Source organism: Lathyrus oleraceus, chromosome 3, assembly GCF_024323335.1.
Source record: "Lathyrus oleraceus cultivar Zhongwan6 chromosome 3, CAAS_Psat_ZW6_1.0, whole genome shotgun sequence".
Taxonomy (NCBI): domain Eukaryota; kingdom Viridiplantae; phylum Streptophyta; class Magnoliopsida; order Fabales; family Fabaceae; genus Lathyrus; species Lathyrus oleraceus.
The window spans coordinates 225,390,025-225,410,829 of NC_066581.1; the positions used below are offsets into that span (position 1 = coordinate 225,390,025).

General features: G+C 36.3%; 1 protein-coding gene across 1 annotated transcript; it reads right to left on the reverse strand.

Annotated features, from left to right (window-relative positions):
* Positions 1–8,849: 8,849 nt before the first annotated feature.
* On the reverse strand, positions 8,850–11,203 carry LOC127126447 (altered inheritance of mitochondria protein 3-like). Its single transcript, XM_051055377.1, has 3 exons — positions 11,046–11,203; positions 10,061–10,945; positions 8,850–9,976 (listed from the first exon to the last, which is right to left on the reverse strand). Exons 2-3 carry the CDS (start codon positions 10,133–10,135, stop codon positions 8,903–8,905), a joined length of 1,149 nt encoding a protein of 382 aa, XP_050911334.1. The 5' UTR covers positions 10,136–10,945; positions 11,046–11,203; the 3' UTR covers positions 8,850–8,902.
* Positions 11,204–20,805: the final 9,602 nt, after the last annotated feature.

The window sequence follows — 20,805 nt, forward strand, 5'->3', positions numbered from 1 at the left end:
TCGCTAGGCGAGCGTGCAGCGAACGTTCGCTAGGCGAAGGATTTTCTCGCCTAGCGAGCAGGCCAGTTTGGGCCATTTTCTGGATTGGGCCACTCGTGAGCTGGGCCTTTGTTCCTTTAAGATCAGTGTCATAAAAATGAGTCAGAGTGCCCTGAAAAATGTCTTGAAATATTAATGGGCAAATTTTGGGGTATGACAGTACCTACTCGTTGCACTTAAAGCATACGAGACATCTAGTCGAGTGCATAACATGGCATACATGATAGATCCTATTGCAGATGCATATGGAGTCTTATTCATGCGATCCCTTTCTTCCTTAGTTGAAGGGGATATGTTTTTGATAGACACATGCCGTGTTGCATAGGTATGAATCCTTTCTTGGAATCATGCATATTAAAGCGTCTCATCACTTTGTCTATGTATGTACTCTGACTTAGGCCAAGCAGTTTTTGTGATCTATCTCTATAGATCCTGATTCCTAATGTATAGGCTGTTTCACCCAGGTCCTTCATAGAAAAGCATTTCCCCAACCAAGACTTTACTTGTTGTAGGGTAGGGACATCGTTTCCAATGAGTAATATATCATCTACATATAATACTAGGAAGACGATCATGCTCCCACTAACCTTCTTGTAGACACAAGGCTCATCTTCATTCTTGATGAATCCATATTGTTTTACTGTTTCATCAAAACAAAGATTCCGGCTCCTGGAAGCTTGCTTCAATCCATAGATTGATCTTTGTAACATACATATCTTTTGGGCTTCTTCTGGTATGTCAAATCCTTCAGGATGTGTCATGTACACATCCTCAAGAAGATTCCAATTAAGGAAAGCAATTTTGACATCTATTTGCCATATTTCGTAATCATGATATGCAGCGATAGCAAGTAAAATCCGAACAGATTTAAGCATTGCAACTGGTGAAAAGGTTTCATCATAGTCAACCTCATGAATTTGTTTATATCCTTTTGCAACCAGTCTTGCCTTATAGGTATGTACCTTACCATCCATGTCGGTCTTCTTTTTGAAGACCCACTTGCATCCTATAGGGTTAACTCCTATAGGAGGCTCTACCAAGGTCCAAACTTGGTTTGTGTACATGGAATCCATTTCAGATTCCATGGCTTCTAGCCACTTCTCATACTCGGGACCAGTTATGGCATCTTGGTAGGTCACAGGCTCATCTTGATCCATGAGTAATACATCACCTTGATCAGTTAGGAGATATCCATATCTCTCAGGTAGGTGATGTATCCTGCTTGACCTACGTTGGTCTTGTTCTACTTGAGCAGGTTGCTCTTCCACAACTACTTGTGTTTCCTGCTCTAATTCCTCCATAGGTGTATCAATGCTTTATGATTCTTGAATTTCTTCAAGCTCTACTTTCCTCCCACTAATTCCTTTGGAAATAAAATCCTTTTCTAGGAAAACTCTAGTTCGAGCGACAAACATTTTGCCCTCAGAAGGATTGTAGAAGTAATACCCTATTGTTTCTTTAGGATACCCCACAAATAAGCACTTGTCAGATCTGGGCTCAAGCTTAGTTGAAATTTGTCGTTTCACATAAACTTCGCAACCCTAAATCTTCATGTAAGACATATGTGGTTTCTTACCACTCCATATCTCATATAGTGTCTTCTCAACCTTTTTGGATGGAACACGGTTAAGTGTGTAAGCTGCTATCAATAGTGCATGTCCCCAAAAGGAGTTTGGGAAGATCGGCGTGACTCGTCATGGATCATACCATGTCTAACAAGGTTCGATTTCTTCTCTCACATACATCGTTCCATTGGGGTGTTCCAGGAGGAGTAAGTTGGGATAGGATCCCACACTCTTTTAGATGGTCATCAAACTCTAGGCTTAAATACTCACCACCTCGATCTGATCGGAGAGTTTTAGTATTCTTACCTAGTTGGTTTTGTGCTTCATTCTTGAATTCCTTGAACTTTTCAAAGGACTCTGATTTGTGTTTCATTAAATACACATAAGCATATCTACTGAAATCATCAGTAAATGTGATGAAGTACTGAAAACCTCCTCTGCATGGTATGTTCAGTGGTTCATATACATCAGTATGTATAATGGCCAAAAGATCATTAGCTCTTTCACCTTTTCCTATGAATGAAGACTTTGTCATCTTTCCAATTAAACAAGATTTGCATGTCTCATATGATTCATAATCAAAAGAGTCCAAGAGTCCATCTTTATGGAGTTTGGAAATGCGTTTCTCATTTATGTGGCCTAATCGACAATGCCAAAGGTAAGTTGGATTTAACTCATTAGGTTTCATCCTTTTAGTATTAATGTTAGAAATAGGCATTTCAAGATCAAGGACATATAGTCCATTGTTCATTTGTGCAGTAGCATAGAATATATCATTTAAACAAATGGAGCAACAATTGTTCTTTATTATAAATGAAAAACAAAACTTGTCTAAACAAGAAACGGAAATAATATTCCTGCTAATTGCAGGTACATAATAACAGTTCTCTAACTGAATTATTAAACCACTAGGTAAAGTCAATACATAAGTTCCTACGGCTAAAGCAACAACCTTTGCCCCATTGCCAACTCGTAGGTCAACTTCACCTTTTGCCAAATCTCTACTCCTTTTTAGTCCCTGCACATTGGTACATATGTGAGAACCGCATCCAATATCTAATACCCATGATGCAGAAGTAGATAAATTAATTTCAATAACAAAATACCTGAAGTTGAAGTATCTACTCCATCTTCTTATCTTCCAGGTACTTTGGGCAGTTTCTCTTCGAGTGTCCGGTCTTACCGCAATGGAAGCAGGTGCCTTCCTTTACTATGCCTCCACTAGGCTTCAAATCAGGAGTAATGGGTTTGGGTTTGGCAACTTCCTTGCCTTTCCCTTTATCATCCTGCTTGGTGGGTCTTTTGTTCTGTCTCTTTCCATTTCCGATCATCAGAATGGACTTCCCTTTTGACTTCAGATTTTGCTCAGTAGTTCTTAACATGGCTAGTAGTTCAGGAAGAGATTTGTCCATATCATGCATATTGAAATTAAGGACAAATTAACTGAATCTATCTGGAAACGATTGCAAGATCAAATCAGTCGCAAGTTCCTTTCCGAGGGAAAAACCTAACCTCTCAAGGTTATCCACATACTCAATCATCTTGAGCACATGGGGACCTACAGAGGCTCCCTCAGCTAACTTTCCTTGAAAAAGAGCTTTTGAAACCTCAAACCTTTCATGCCTTGCATGCTCTTGATAGAGCATCTTCAGGTGTTCAATCATATCAAACGCTGCCATGTTCTCATGTTACTTTTGCAACTTTGAGTTCATGGTAGCTAGCATGAGGCAAGCAGTTTCATTGGCATCATCGACATGCTTCTTATAAGCATCTCTTTCTGCCTTAGGTGCAGAACTAGGAGGTTCCTCTTCAGGAACAGGTTTCTCCAAGACATACAACTTTCTATCATGTTTGAGAACAATCCTCAAATTTCGGTGTCAACCCAGAAAATTTGTCCCTGACAATTTTTCCTTGCCAAGGATTGATCGCAAAATGTTGTTAGAGGTGTTTGTTGTCATGGTAATCTACATGAAAATATAAGTATCAATAACATATTTAATTAGACCTTTAATTAAATATGCTCACACTATTTTACTCAAAACAAATGACCCTTACCATTTGATTCGGAAAATCCCGTTGGAAGATTTTCTAGTGGGTCGAGATCCACATTTCACTTTGTTTTAAGTCCGCGTAGGAGGATTACATAAAACTAGGTTATTTAGGTAGGAAATCCTTCCAATTGTATCTAATACAACTCTCGAATATTTTAGTTGGGTGAATAACTCCTTATTCCAATCCATCACATGGATCATTTCCAACTCTTGCTTCTAAACATATATAATCTTATTATAATTTGTTTAGTTAAGTTTGACCCATTGTTTTAGCAATTGGATATTACAATTATCCCATCGCACCTTACTAATATAGAATATGCACCTCGCATAGGCGAAACCTACATTATTCGATACTAGTCTTGATGAGTGCTAAAACTTGAAAAGCATAAACTTAATATTTAATTTGAGGAAATTTGCAATTATTCTGATCTCACCGGCTTATTTATCATATAAATCGTCTCTCACATGCATCAACATACATTCACATGCATCAACATACATAATGAAACAGTTATGACCCCTAGCGCAATTGTTCTCCTAAGCCAATGAGAGAACCTAAGCTAACCTAATAACGATCTAAGCTTCTCCAAGCAAGATCTTCAAAGTTGTCCTCCTTTGATATTGTATTCTTCTCTTTCTTCATAACATTACATTATATAAAAGAAACTCGTTTTACATACGAAGGAGTGAGATGAGAAAAGAAGTTACATTAAGAGATTAAAAGAGAGGCACGACACACATGTCGTATTTTAAAATCCCAAAACAAAATAAAGGAAAACTAAGGCCATAACCGATCACCACAAGACAATAATAATAAACACATTATTATTATTAATTTAAATTCTATTAATTAATTAAAACCAAATTAAATTTCGGTGACCGATCATACTACGCAGAGTTAGCCGGGGGTCCGCTGCCCGGTCAGCGGACGAGGGTTCCACTGACCGTTCAGCGGACGGGAGTCAAGGGGTAGCACCCCCTTGCAGGTTTGTTAAGGGCAGCGCCCCAACGCAAAATTTTAATGAACAATTCATTTGAAATCAACGTCGTTTTTCGCATCAACACTTGATACTTTAAAGCACAACTCTTGCGCAATCACAACCCTAATCGTATAACTCTTTAACAGCATAACCCTTGTGCCGTCATTAACCCTAATTCACCAATTTCAGACCGTCAAACACACCTCGATTGTTAATTCAGTATGATTGATCAACATGTCATTGCTTCACCATACTAATGTCGGATTAAGAAGCAAATGACCATTGATCGCTCAAAGGAAAACAACCATTAAGTGTTTGAATGAACGAAACAGAAATAATATATCATATATACCGTATTTTGCATCAGGATTACTTATATCATATATATAACTTGATCGATCTCAATTGCGTAACCTATGGACGACCGATGTATCGCTGCTTCACCATACTAACATTGGATTCCGAAGCATAGTCAACATCAATCATCCAAATAATACACACATGATTCCAAATTTAATTACTCATTTATTCTTTGATTCATTTTGTCTTTTAATTGTATTAATACAGAAAATACAGAAAATAAACAGCTATCAGATGCATGGTTTCGTAAGTGGCTCTAAAATCACTAAAGGAGAATAGCGATCCAAAACGCAATAGAATTAAAAAAAAATCTCCTTTAGTGATCCTCACGAATGGGCATGATTAGTGATAGAATCGTTACCTCTTGTAGCGATTGAAACCTTTGATGCAGATCTATGGAGCGATCACGAACGTTGAATGGTGACAACGCCTCTACTCAGTCCACACGAACGAATTCCTTCAATCTTAGTGCTAGCTGCTATGAATGAAGGCTTTGAGTGAGTGAGTGAGTGAGTGAGTGAGTGAGAGAGAGAGAGAGAGGGAGAGAGAGAGAGAGAAACGAAATTACAACTGCACAAATGCTTCTGCACAAGGGTTCTATTTATAGAACCACTTGTGTGGGCTGCAAGCTAAAAAGTCCACTTAAGTGTATGTGGCCCATATCTTATAATATGCCAAAATCACTTAAGCGTGTGGTACCTTACCATATTTCGTATTCTACTTAAGTATATTGTACCTTACGATGTTCTACAATTCACTTAAGTGCACTGTACATTACAGTGTTCCTTAGTTACTCTATCTCTCATCAATCTATCCTTTTGTGTGTGACCCTGTAGGTTTTCGCGGCATTGACAATTATATTAAATCACGTATTTAACATAATAAACAGTGAGCGGTATCTAGCAACACATCACTACTACCCAAGACACGAAAATGTCATGTGATCTGACAAATCCTTTTGTGATAATACTTATGTGTACAATTACCCTTTTGCCCTTATGTCTATATTGAACACAAGGCATAAACTGTGTCATCCTTGTCCCGTTCAATATTGGGCCCGCAGACATTTATCCTATTACGCAGGATGGGCAAATTCCATCTAGGTCACTCATGTCCCTCAACATGCTTCGTGGAGTACTCATCAACTGTCTTTATGGTCATCCAGTTACGGACAACGTTTGATCAGCAATAAGGCACTCGACTCTACATCTAGGGTCCATAGTGGTTTCAGGTCGAAGGGTGGTATACACCATTATCACCATGATAATAATTTATGACGTTTTGCATAACATTCTATATAGTATTCTCATAGCGGGTCAATCCAGTATAAATATTACTCTTAATATTCATACCTATGTTTAAGACTTGATAACTCCTTATCCATGATCCATGAGATGTGATCATCAGTCTATATACATAATAGTCTTAATGCTTTAATGTTATCCCATTTCACAATAAAGCTCGACTACAAATACTTTAAGAATAACGTCCTTATGTTTAATGGGATCTCATGATAAAGTCACACTTGATACATTAAACGGACTAACTATTCTAGGGACTTTATTAAACAAACATAATAAAGAAAAAACCTTTTATTATTAATAAATAATTCGACACAAGTACCAAAAGTATTGGCCTATAGGACTTACACCAACAATATGATTCAAGTATTATTTTATGAACCTTTTTAATTATGTTTAATTGCATTATGTATAGTTAAAAAAGCCATTTGTGAGGGATGAGTAACTGATTTTGGAAAGAACCTTGTATCTTTATATGCAATTGCTCTTTTAATTTTATGTTATTGTGCTATTTATGTCATGTCTAATCTTTTTATTGATTGGTCTCCTATAAACTCATTTGTAGTTTGTTATGTGAAACGGGAATGGAATTATCAAACACTTCAAATTATATATTTTAACCTACCACCACCTAGCAATAAGGGCGAATCCTTGAAATTGAGGAGTTTGCTTAAGTTGTTAAAGATTTGATTACTGATGGATTAATGATTAAATCATCTTTAAAATTGGTATTAACATAGAATATTAACTTTAATGAGCAAGGAGAAACAAAGAGTATTAGAGAAAATTAAATTCATAACTTTAAGAAAAAGTATACTTTCAAATATAAATATGCCCAAGAGAATCTCTCTCTCTCTCTCTCTCTCTCTCTCTCTCTCTCTCTCTCTCTCTCTCTCTCTCTCTCTCTCTCTCTCTCTCTCTCTCTCTCTCTCTCTCTCACATATATATTAAATTCAAAAACATTTTTGTCAACATGTTCAATGATGAATTTAATACTAATTTCAGCATTTGTGTTTGATACTAACTCACCACGTTGTTAGGTGGAATTTTTACCAATATACCCCTGTTTTTCAATTAATTTCCCAAAATAACCCACATTTCAAAAAAATTCCCAATCTACCCCACATGCATAAGGGAGGCGCCAATTGGATTGGCGCCCCCTCTTAAAAATTACAAGGAGGCGCCAATTGGATTGGCTAGGGCAGGTGCCCTAGCCAATCCAATTGGCGCCTGTGTGTTATTTTTAAGAGGGGGCGCCAATCCAATTGGCGCCTCCCTTAAAAAAGCCTCAAATGAAAAAACTTCCAACATGAAAGTTGTAGATCTTTTCAAGACAATGAATTTGGATATAAATTTTGCAACATTTGGATTTTTTTTGAGAAAGTTATGGCCAGTTGAAGTTGGACTTCTGAGTTTTTCAACTGTTATCTGACCCATAATGTTTTGTATTATTGCATGTGTTTCTTTTAGGAATATGAATTTTTGTCCAACATAACATTTGAAGTAGACATCCTAAATTTTGCAATGCACTTGGTCCCACCTCAAAATAATAAAAAATGAGTGAGTTAGGTCCCTGCGAACTTGACCCAAAATTAGGGTTTCTGTCAAAACAAGTGTATGTGAACTTTGCCAAAAGGGACCAACTTCAAGCCCTTTAGTATGAATGATAAAAGCCTCAAATGACAAAACCTTCAACATAAAAGTTGTATATCTTTTCAAGATAATGAATTTGGACTAAAGGTTTGCATCATTTGCAGCTTTTATGAGAAAGGTATGGGCACCTGAACTTGGACTCTTTGACATTATAACTGTTATCTGACCTATAATGTTTTGTATTATTGCATGTGTTTCTTTTAGGAATATGAATTTTTGTCCAACATAACATTTGAAGTAGACATCTTAAATTTTGCAATGCACTTGGTCCCACCTCAAAATAATTAAAAATGAGTGAGTTATGTCCCTGCGAACTTGACCCAAAATTAGGGTTTCTGTCAAAACAAGTGTATGTGAACTTTGCCAAAAGGGACCAACTTCAAGCCCTTTAGTATGAATGATAAAAGCCTCAAATGACAAAACCTTCAACATAAAAGTTGTATATCTTTTCAAGATAATGAATTTGGACTAAAGGTTTGCATCATTTGCAGCTTTTATGAGAAAGGTATGGGCACCTGAACTTGGACTCTTTGACATTATAACTGTTATCTGAGTCATAATGTTTTGTATTATTGCATGTGTTTCTTTTAGGAATATGAATTTTTGTCCAACATAACATTTGAAGTAGACATCTTAAATTTTGCAATGCACTTGGTCCCACCTCAAAATAATTAAAAATGAGTGAGTTATGTCCCTGCGAACTTGACCCAAAATTAGGGTTTCTGTCAAAACAAGTGTATGTGAACTTTGCCAAAAGGGACCAACTTCAAGCCCTTCAACATAACAATAACAAGTCCTTGAATTAGGGTTTTTGACTTATAAATTTTTGTTTTATGATATGTGTTTATTTAAGAATTATGAAAGAAACTTAATGTTTGGAGAATACACAAAGATAAATTTGACATAATACGAATTGATATTAATAAAATTTGGATTTTACACAATGAATCCTAATGGTGATGACCGGGATCACCTAACCGACCTCCGGTCCCACATCCCCTAGCTATCCTAACCCTTGGCCCTAACCCACGTTGACGATTCTGAACCGGTGTTTGTTCATCTGATGGTCCAGGAGCGTCATTACCGCCTACAGGAGAAGATCCGTTGAGGTATTGAGCCAACTCAGCATAGTCTTCAGTATTCAATGATGGTGTACCGGCGTAGCTGAGCTCATGACCCATGCCAGAGAAGTTGGGGTGTGGTTGACTCATGGATGGGCGACCAGGACGGTTGAAGGGGGACATGGGTGACAATGATGGGTCTAGGAAAGGTTGGAAAGGTTGTTGGGGTGTTTGGAAGAGATATGGTTGTGGGATGTTTTGGTATTGTGATGTTTGGGGTTCTTGGCTACGGTAGGTGATGGGGCGGTTAGTGTTTTGGGTAAGGCGACTTTGGTAGGGTGATGGTGTGGGTGCGAAGCGATGTTCGGTCGAAGGTTGATGGTCCATTTGTTGGTGGTGGTATGGGGGATGTTCTTGGTTTTGGGGTTGGGTGAATGGCATGTTTTGGTTGTATGTTTGTGTGTTTGTGGAACGGAAAGTTTGTCGGATAGGTGGTTGTGAGTAATTGGGCTGAGAATGTTGTTGGGGGTTAGATGTTGAGGCTTCTTGTGTGTAAGTTGTCTGGCGTGGGTCGTAGAGGTACATATCATCGGCGATGAATTGAAATCCAACTGATCTATACCAAGCCATATAAGTACGACTTGGTTTTACCTCATTTGGCATGACTGCGTCAGTTAAGACATGGTCATGACGGTGCTTCCACTTGCGACACTCTGATCTTGCGAATTGTTGCAAAGGGTTGAAGTTCCATTGGTCGTTCACTTTACGCATATGCCATTCTCCTAGGCTAGCTGGGGGATCTGGGATATTCTGGACCATACCAAACTGCAGCTTCACACGATCGGTGTTGTGCAGCTCCACTGTTGTGAACCGTATTATTGGTGTGCATGTTGTCCATACGGCTGCGTCTTCAGGGTTGATCTGATGCTCATGATCCATATTAAGGTATGGACGCCAAATGAACTGAAATGTTAAAGACAATAGGATTTAAATGAATGTAGAAAAAGTGAATATAATATGAAGAAATAATGTAATTATTTTGCTTACGTCTGCCGGTCGAAGGTGATCCAACAGGTTGCGATATTGAGTAATACAGTGTCTCGGACATCTGCTGTAATTCATACCGCGTGCCGACCATCTACACCAAAAAGTTAAAATAAATTAGTTATGGGTAATAAACTGTAAGGAAGGAAGTAAAGATATAGCAATTTAAACAACTTACTTTTTTGCATATGGAAAAGTGAAGGGGTTGCTATTGACCGGTGCTAGAGACGGTAGTCTTGACCATCCCCATGCTTGTAGCAAAACAGCACATCCAGAAAATGTAGAAGTATCTTTGTGGCAGTTTTTGCACAAAGAACTATAGAGATAGGCTAGACATGCGGATCCCCAACTATAACTACCTATTCTATCTATTTGTCTAAGTAAAGGTAAGTACATAATATGCATGCTAGAACCACTACCTTCGGGAAATAAAAAGGATCCTAGTAACAACATAATGTAACACCTAGTTTTAATGATTCGAGCTTCTTCGGTAGAATGCTCATCTAAATAAAAACTATTATAATATGACTTTAGGCGTGAAAGTAGTATACCTTGTCCCCTAGCATTATCATCTAACAAATCAACGTTTAAAAGCTCCATGCAAATTGAATTTGGAAAGTTGGTCTTACCATTAACAGCTTTGCCTTCAATTCGTAGTCCTAAAAGCATGTAGACGTCTTCTAACGTCACGGTACACTCACCGGTTGGAAACCAAAATGTGTGTGTCTCTGGCCTCCATCTTTCGCATAAGGCGAGAATGAATTTGTTATCTATAGACCAAGACATAATTTTGCTAAGGTGACCAAAACCGGCAAGTTCAACATAAGGTTGAATCAACGGGTCCATGTGGACAAATTCGTGGACTCGAGTGCGAAACCTTGAGACATCCTATAATAGAAATAATGTATGCTTTTTTAAGTCGGTATTTCAAAATAAAATGGGGTAGGTGGAGATGAAACATAAAAAAGAAGTATAAGAAAATACTTACGTATGTCGCGATGTTTGCAACTGTTCCTCTGTGTGCCTCGCCCATTGTGAGTAAAGACATATTGTTGGGGAGTTGGTGTAGATGAAAATGGAAGATTTTGTTGGAGATGAAATTGTAAAAGAAGTAATGGAGATGAAGTAGTGAGAAATGTAGATGAGGTAGTGAGAATGTTGGTGTGGAAGAATTGTTGAAGGAGTGGATCAATTTATAGGCAAATGGATGAGTGCATGAAAAAATGTGTTTGCATGGTGTCTCCACCTCATTTGGCGCCCATGTACATTATTTAGGAGGGGGCGCCATTCAAATTGGCGACACCCTAGGGCACATGCATGCAAGCCTAGTTCTGAATGCTTGGTTTCAAGGACTGACTAAGGGGGGCGCCATTCAAACTGGCGACCATGTGCAAGTCCTAAAGGTAGGCGCCAATCCAATTGGCGCCACCCTTTGCATGCTCAACACGTGGCATTGCTGTCTCCTGCATGCTGAACAATTCACTTATGGATGGCTTGCATGATTGACACATCATCTCTGACCATCTTAGGTGTCCGACACGTGTCTGTCTTGTCTCCTGTATGCTGATGACTAGCTTCTTGATAGCTTGCCTGGCTGACACATCAACTCACACTGTCTTGCAGGATTGACACCTCATCTCTGACCGTCTTAGGTGTCCGACACGTGTCTGTCTTGTCTCCTGTATGTTGATGACTACCTACTTGATAGCTTGCATGACAGACACATTAACTCTTGACTACCTATCATGCTTGACACATCAACTCACACTGTCTTGCATGACAGACACCTCATCTCTGAACTAGCTAGCATGCTTGACACATCAAGTCACACTGTCTTGCATGACAGACACATCATCTCTGAAATTACTTGCATGCTTGACACGGTATCTCAGACTAGCTTCAATGTGAGACATTAATACCATCTATTTAAGTGTCTTACTATCACATTCATCTGCACTTGCAAAATACTTTTCATCTTCAAAATACTTTTCATCTTCACTCACTTTCATCTGCACTTGCAAAATACTTTTCATCTCCAAAATGTCATCTTCATCATTATACAGTATCAACGTTCACTGCAACGGTGAAAGTTTTGAGTCTGAGCTTCATGGTTTTTGTTTTAGAAACACTGATACCATTAGAGTTTCGATGAAGAGAAATGCAACCTTTTTGCATTTCAAAAAAAGAATACAATCCTTTATACAGGGAGGTATTGTGTCAAGGATGACATATCAGAATCCTATATTTTTTGAGAATGGTCAATGCAAGTTTTTCCCCCTAAAGATACGAGACGATGAAGATGTGCAAAGCATGTTTCTTAGTCATGAACATTCAGGCATGGATTCTATCGAGTTGTACATTACTTTACAACCATGTATACCGTCTCAACAGTCTCAAGTAACATATCAGGATCCAGCTGGTGGAGATGATGCAGATGATGCACAATGCTCAGATGAACTCAACCCAGAAGCAGAAGTAGAGGTCGACGTTGTTGATGAAGAAGAAGAGGAGACTGAGATACAGGTTGATCACATCCTGAATAACGACGATGAAGATGAGGGTCAACCACCACCAATACCTCCTACTCATGTCTATATTCCTCCTCAACATATGACAAATATGGATCTTCACGATGATGAAATGTCCGACAGTGTCTTCTACAATCCGTATCCGAGACCAGTAGGAGAATTAAAGGTGGGAGACATGTTTCGTACCAAAGAGGAATGTGTCTTGGCAATCAAAAAATATCACATGAACAACTTTGTTGACTTTACGGTTAAACGCACTGATTCAAGAAGGTATGTTATTGAATGTTGTAACATGCTATGTAAGTTTCGTTTGGCTGCATCTTACAAGAAGAGAAATGACTCTTGGGAGATCGCTTCAATAGACCCACCACACAGTTGCGTCGCAACAACCGTTGCACAAGATCACCGTCAACTGAGCACAGCATTGATTTGTCGAGACATTCTGCCATTGGTAAACAAAGACCCATCAGTGAAGGTGAGTATAATTATATCACATATCCGAACAACATATAATTATACTCCATCTTACAAGAAAGCATGGATTGCGAGGACAAAGGCTGTTGAGCAGGTTTTCGGCAACTGGGAGGACTCATTCAAAGAATTACCACGATTTTTATGGGCACTAAAAACTTATGTCCCAGGAACCGTGGCAATTCTGGAGACAGTGCCAGCAATGATGCCAGACGGAACCTGTGCTACAGGTAATAGAATATTCCACCGTCTCTTTTGGGCATTTGACCCTTGCATCAAAGGTTTCGCATTCTGCAAACCTCTCCTGCAAATTGATGGCACTTGGTTATACGGAAAATACAAGGGTACGTTGCTCATGGCAGTTGCACAAGACGGTAACAACAATGTATTTCCCGTTGCCTTTGCTCTTGTTGAAGGTGAAACAGCTGCTGGATGGGGTTTCTTTCTTCGACATCTCAGAACGCATGTCGCACCACAAGCCAATCTATGTCTGATTTCTGATAGACATGCTGCCATCGAAAGTGCCTACAACAACCATGAAAACGGATGGCATGATCCTCCTTCTACACATGTCTACTGTATCAGACACATAGCACAAAACTTCATGCGTGCTATAAAAGATAAGAATCTTCGCAAGAAGGTGGTGAATGCTGGGTATGCGTTAACTCAACCGTCTTTTCAATATTATCGTGATGAGATTCGACTGTCTAATGAAGACGCGGGGAGATGGATAAATAACATCCCAGTAGAGCAGTGGACAAGAGCATTTGACGGTGGTTGTCGATGGGGCCACATGACAACAAACATTGTGGAATGCATGAACGGGGTTTTTAAAGGAATACGAAACCTGCCGATAACAGCCTTGGTAAGATCAACCTATTATAGGTTGGCTTCTATGTTCGCAAGCAGAGGTGAAAGATGGAGTGCAGTGTTAATGTCCGGACAAGTATTCAGTGAATGTTGCATGAAGGTCATGAAAGAGGAGAGCATCAAAGCTACGACACACGCTGTAACAGTGTTTGACCGTCATAGACAAAATTTCAGCGTCCAGGAAACAATGGGCAACAGCGAGGGGAGACCAAATTTAGCCTACGCTGTTAGACTAAACACAAGTTGGTGCGATTGTGGAAAATTTCAGGCCTTCCGCATACCTTGCTCCCATGTCATTGCAGCATGCGCTTATACTCGTCAAGACGCTTACACCCATTTATCTGATGTGTACAAGGCCAGCACCATCATGAATGTATATAGTCAAAGCTTTTCAGTACTACCAATGGAGGATTATTGGCCTCCATATGAAGGAGATATTGTTTGGCACAATGAAGAGATGCGTAGAAAGAAGAAAGGAAGGCCAAACAGCACACGTATAAGAACAGAGATGGATTCCACAGATAAAATGATAAGATTATGTAGTATCTGTCGTCAACCAGGACACAACAAAAACAACTGTCCCAATCAAGGAGCATCATCTACATCTTAAGCTTATTGTAACATTATATCTAGATCTTAAGCTATTTGTAACATTGTATCTACATCTTATGCTTGTTGTAACATTGTATTTCTGTAACAATCAATCATTATATATCATTAAGTTCTTGTTACAACGAGTTTCATAACCAACATCAGTACAAAACATCTGAAAACATAAATAATTCTAACTGATTACAACAATCAAATTAATGTCGTCTCGACCGAACATCATTTCCCTAGCATCCTTATCAGTCCTCATTCGCACCCAACCAAAGATACTGTCAAGTCTCTCAATACTTCTGATTTTTTCCCCTTCTGGTATTTTCCCGTCTAACCATCGAACCAGCTCCCTCTTCAGTTGATCTAACGTGGTGATGTTCCAAAACAGCATCAGCAATTGCGGTTTGTCTCTCGCATAAATCACCTTACCGTATCGGCGACGAACACCAAACATGATAGCCAAATGATTATATGAGTTGTGGAACAATAGGTCACACAACGCATCTATTTATAAGACAAAAAAGGCATTTTATGAGGGACTCGCCAATTGAGTTGGCGCCTCCTTTTAAAACATACACATAGGCGCCAATTGGATTGGCTAGGGCACCTACCCTAGCCTAGGGCACCTGCCCTAGCCTAGGGCAGCTGCCCTAGCCAATCCAATTGGCGCCTCCATTCAAGTTTTAACAACAGTCGCCATATGAACAACTTTCATGTTCATCAAAAATCCATTTGAAACTTGGAAGCTCATCATTCATTTCAAAACATTTCAAAACCCTAATTTTAGGTCAACCACGCAGGGACCTAACTCACTCATTTTTAATTATTTTGAGGTGGGACCAAGTGCATTAGAAAATTTAAGATGTCTACTTCAAATGTTATGTTGGACAAAATTTCATAACTCTAAAAGAAACACATGAAATAATGCAAGACATTATAGGTCAAATTACAGTTGAAACCCTAATTTTGGGTCAAGTTCGCAGGGACCTAACTCACTCATTTTTTATTATTTTGAGGTGGGACCAAGTGCATTGCAAAATTTAGGATGTCTACTTCAAATGTTATGTTGGACAAAAATTCATATTCCTAAAAGAAACACATGCAATAATACAAAACATTATGGGTCAGATAACAGTTGAAAAACTCAGAAGTCCAACTTCAACTGGCCATAACTTTCTCAAAAAAAATCCAAATGTTGCAAAATTTATATCCAAATTCATTGTCTTGAAAAGATCTACAACTTTCATGTTGGAAGTTTTTTCATTTGAGGCTTTTTTAAGGGAGGCGCCAATTGGATTGGCGCCCCCTCTTAAAAATAACACACAGGCGCCAATTGGATTGGCTAGGGCACCTGCCCTAGCCAATCCAATTGGCGCCTCCTTGTAATTTTTAAGAGGGGGCGCCAATCCAATTGGCGCCTCCCTTATGCATGTGGGGTAGATTGAGAATTTTTTTGAAATGTGGGTTATTTTGGGAAATTAATTGAAAAACAGGGGTATATTGGTAAAAATTCCTTGTTAGGTACACTTATCAAATCGTTAAAACCACATATTATTTTTTATAATAGAAGTGAAATAAGTGAAAAATATATATATTTAGGATGTGTTTAATTCGAAAAAGGGTAAATACTAGACAAAATAGTTCAGTACGAAACTTTAAAGTACTATACAACGTTTTATTTTATACGATGTTTGATAGACAAAAAATATAACAAATAAAATAATAATACTCTTTACGAATGTAAATATACATAGGATATTTTTAATAGAAAATAAAATAATATTTTTGTATTTTAAGTAACTTATACGGGATACAAAAAGTTATCTCATAATTTAGTTATAAAAATTATTATTTTTTCCAATCCTTAATCTTAATTTGAGTCTATCCTGTAAATATTTTTTAAATCAAATAAAAAATATTAGAATTGTATTGTTCAATTCTTTTCTTTTTTTTTAGCAAATCAAAAGCATTTTTAAAAATAAGAGTATCTTTTAAATACTTTAATCAACCTCCCTATGATAGGTCTTTTAGGAAAAGTCAACCTATTTTTAATTTTTGAACTAATCATAGTGTGTTTAAAATTAACTTTTGCTTAGCTAGCATTCCTCTACGTATATCATTGACTTCCCTTACATTTGACAGCCAAATTTGACATTCTATATTACTCCAAACAAGGTGTATATGCTTAAATTATCTAGATTAACTAATGATTCTATGCAGTCTACAATAATTACCTCCATGCAATATACACACAATTATTACGATAATTAAACTACATTATTATATGTTGCCCTATTTTAAAATATAAATTGGATATCAGATCGATAACATTTAGTGCATTTGATTTGAAATAGATGTTATTCTAAAGTTGGTGCAACTACTTTCTAAGTTCCCATGTAAAGACTACAGAAGGATAAGTTGACAAGAAGCTAGAGAAAGAAGATAAACATTGCAATCTTGGAAACTTCAAAGATTCATAGTGTCTTTGTCAAGCATCTTAATTTGAGCATCACTACCTTTAAATGTTCTATTTATTTTCCAACTTTTTTCCTTTACTATGCTATTTATAGTATAGGTGGCTCTCTACCTTAAATGTACTTTTTACTAATATTAATGAACTAGTTAATCATTTATCTTGTGCATTTATTTTATTGGAGCGAATAGGAAAAAAAAATCTAAGAGTAATTTTAAGAGGATGATGAATCAATATCATTAATATTTTTTATTTTAAAAATATTGTAATAACATAGATTGAATTTATCTAAACCTTCTAAAATCTTTCTTCAGTAAATTTTAAAGTTTCTATATTTTGTATAATAATAATAATATTAAATGAACAAAACTCTCCAAAATTCCCCCTTTTAAAATCTTCTATTATTTTTAATTCATCCTTTCTTTAAAGTTTATCCTCTTTCTCTCCCCTCCTAAACTCTCAAACATATCTTAAATCTTTAATGATAAAAGTTATTTTGATTGATCTCTTATATTTTAAAGACGATTTTGCTTATTCAAAAGAAAAAAATCAAAGGCTTATCATAATAGATTTATCTAACTTTTTTTGGACTACAAATATTGTTTAGTTTGTGAAAAACGAGTTAATTGTTATTCTGATGGGTGCATAAATAAGTTATTTTATTAGTTAAGTGATATTTTCAATCAAATGTCGAGTATTTAAAATCTGATAGGTGTGGGCAAAAGTTTGGACTTTAATTCTTGGTCCATAATAGGTAGGGACTAGGGTTATATATAATATATGGTTAGATCCTCTCTATAATCACGAGAATCAGAAACACAATTGACGGTTCCACAAGTTGCTATATTGAGAGTTGTGAACAGGATTGTGAGATACAGAGGAAGATCCTGTCACTCATCTTTTCAGAATCCTGAATCATAACTTCAACAAATAAGTATTGATGTTCTAATTCTATATAATCGATCAATAAATATTTTCACTTACATATCATTGACATTTTGCTAATTCACACAAATTAAAAATCATTTTAACTTTTACGTTGTTTTAATTAAGAATCGATTTACCTATTTGATTTCCATTTATTTGATTTTCACTGCATACTTATTTTAATAAGCACTCTGATAAAATATAAAATAAAATAAAAAAGATAGAAAATAATCTTAGGAGACTAAATTAAAATTGGAGGAATAAGAATATCTTCACCTCTTTAAAATTCTTTTTAAGAAAAATTAAACAGGATAAAATTTTGATGAAGGAAAAAAAGAGTGCAGAGGTAAGACAATGATTCAAACATAAATAATAAAATCGACAAAACCTATACAAAGATAGACCTAATCTACTATAGTTGAATTTATTCCAAATAGAGGTACACAAGTTATTCCACCAAGCGAAACCAGAGGTATATAAAAATAAACCTAACCTACTATGACTAAAATCAATAATAGTTATTTTATCAGCACAATAATGTTTATATCAGAAAATATGAGTGATTTTAAAATACATTTGAGAAAGAAGAAGCAAATAATTTATATATTTGTTATGAAGAGTCCAAGGATTAATAACATGAGTTTCCTTGAAAGCCAAGGTAACAAGTTTGAAATTAATTTCATGCCATAGATGATGTCAAGTGTCTCTTGGATGAACGAATGGTTGATACACATCGCTATTGTACTTGCTAGTTTGGATATGACATCCTCCCCCGTGTTTTGTTCTCTTGGCACATGTTCGATTCCATACGCTTTAAACGAACTCAACTTGTACTTCACCATTGTTACATATTTCTCCAATAATGGGTCATTGGCTTGTGATTCCCTCTTAACTTAAGAAACTACAAGTTATGAGTCCGTACACAACCTTATTTCTTATACTCTCATTTCTAATGTTAGAGAATCAGACGATAAAAGTTTCATATTCAATCTTGTTATTGATGGTGGGAAATTCGAAGCGTCATAATATTTTCACTATGAGTACTTCAATATCTGAAAGGATACTTAAAAATACAAACACAAAAACTTATTTTCCAAAGATATTTAGAAGAAATATAAATAAGAGAGATGTCTTTTACATTGTTAAGTTTTTATAAGGGTCAACGACTTTTAGAATAACATGATACCTAATTTACATCTTTGTTGAAAAAATTATGTGCTCATATAACCGACTAATTTAGGAAACCGATCATACCATTCACTAATAAAACTCAATTGAAAGAACACTAAGTTCTAAATATACTATTTCTATAATATAATCATTTGAGACAATTTGAGTTTAAATACTTACTAGAACCTATTTTTATTTATTAAATCTTATTTACCTTTTGACTAAATTTTATATTATGAAGAGTCTTTTTATAGGAGTTAGAAGATTAAAGGGAAAAAAAGAAAGAATATATCAAGGCATCAAATGTACTTCAGATTTATTTTATTTTATTAAAGAAAAAAATGTACTTTATTTTTCTTGTGGTACGAGTAACGAGTTATGTCAATGGCCCCAAAGCATTGATGATATTTAAATTCCATGTTCGCCATTTCTTGCTACATTATTAACATCTTCATAAAGTTGAGAGAATAGTATATATTCCTTGAGCACAAACACAAAGCTTTCACTCACATCTTTTCTTTTTTGGTACATTTAAAAATAACAAAATTTTCAATCATTTCTTTATAAAGACAAACTAGCTCCGTTTCAAAATTTATTAGAGGATCAATTAAAGTAAAAAATCATGTTAAAAACTAGATATTGTTTGGATAAAAACTTAATTACAATTTAAAATGTAAATATTTATTATAATAAACAATTATGTATAAATTATTTTTATAGTAATAAAATAAAGTTAAAATATTTTTGTAAGAAGAAGTTAATTTTATAAGAAGTGTGGGAGAGTTTAATAAAATAAACTAAAAATAACTTCTGTACAATACTATAAATTTCTTTCATATGTTCTTCTAAATAATTTCATAAAACTAATGTAAGTAGATAAATCAATTAAAATAAATATTTACTCTCTAAAAATCATGAATTTGCGATAAATACAAATAGACGAATCCTTTTCGAATTAGGAGTGCAAGAAGGTTTTAAATTTGTTGAATATCTGAATTGTGAATGAACTCTTTCAATTCTAAATATTTGGATATTTATGGCCACAATCGATGGATATTGTGGGTGAAGAATTGGTTCCATCCAACTGTTTGGCTAGGGCGTAGGAATATGCAGTCTCATTCTTCCCATTGATATAAGGATCAATTACTTTCTTGGAGAAATGACAATAATGACACGAGGACACTTGGTATGCCATGTACTAAGAGCATAAAAATCAATAACTCTGGTTTGGCTCGGGATCCCCCTTCCTAAATGGATTGGAACGGGTCGAGCAATCTAATGATCTGACATGTCATGCTCGCCCGACTTATCCTCTGACCCCTTACATATTTCTTTATTCGATTAGGTTATGGGTTAGTCTCTTCCAGGGCCTAAATAAAGTTATCTCAGTCCATAATACCTCAAGTACGAGGCCTGGGAATGGCAAAATGATTTAAGCAAGGTAAAAGACAACATCTTTTGGGCTAGAATTGGAAAAGCGAGTATCTTAGATAAGGCTTAGGGGTGATTCCCTCAAGCAATGCTTGGGGAGAAACCCTTAAGTGTGATTGGGGTGAGTCCCTCAAGTGTGATTAGGGTGAGTCCCTCAAGCGAGGCTTATATGTTGAGTCCCTCAAGCGCATGGAGCACATGAGGCATTTGATGTTTTTGTTATGATGAGTTTGTCTTAGGAAAGTGAATATGTTGTAAACTACTGATTAAATTTCATG

Bases quoted from the DNA above. Each gene is read 5' to 3' on its own strand.
- LOC127126447 (XM_051055377.1), bottom strand. From the start codon at position 10,135: ATGAATTACAGCAGATGTCCGAGACACTGTATTACTCAATATCGCAAC. The intron at 9,977-10,060 runs GTAAGCAAAATA...TTAACATTTCAG, and splicing joins ATCACCTTCGACCGGCAGAC to TTCATTTGGCGTCCATACCT.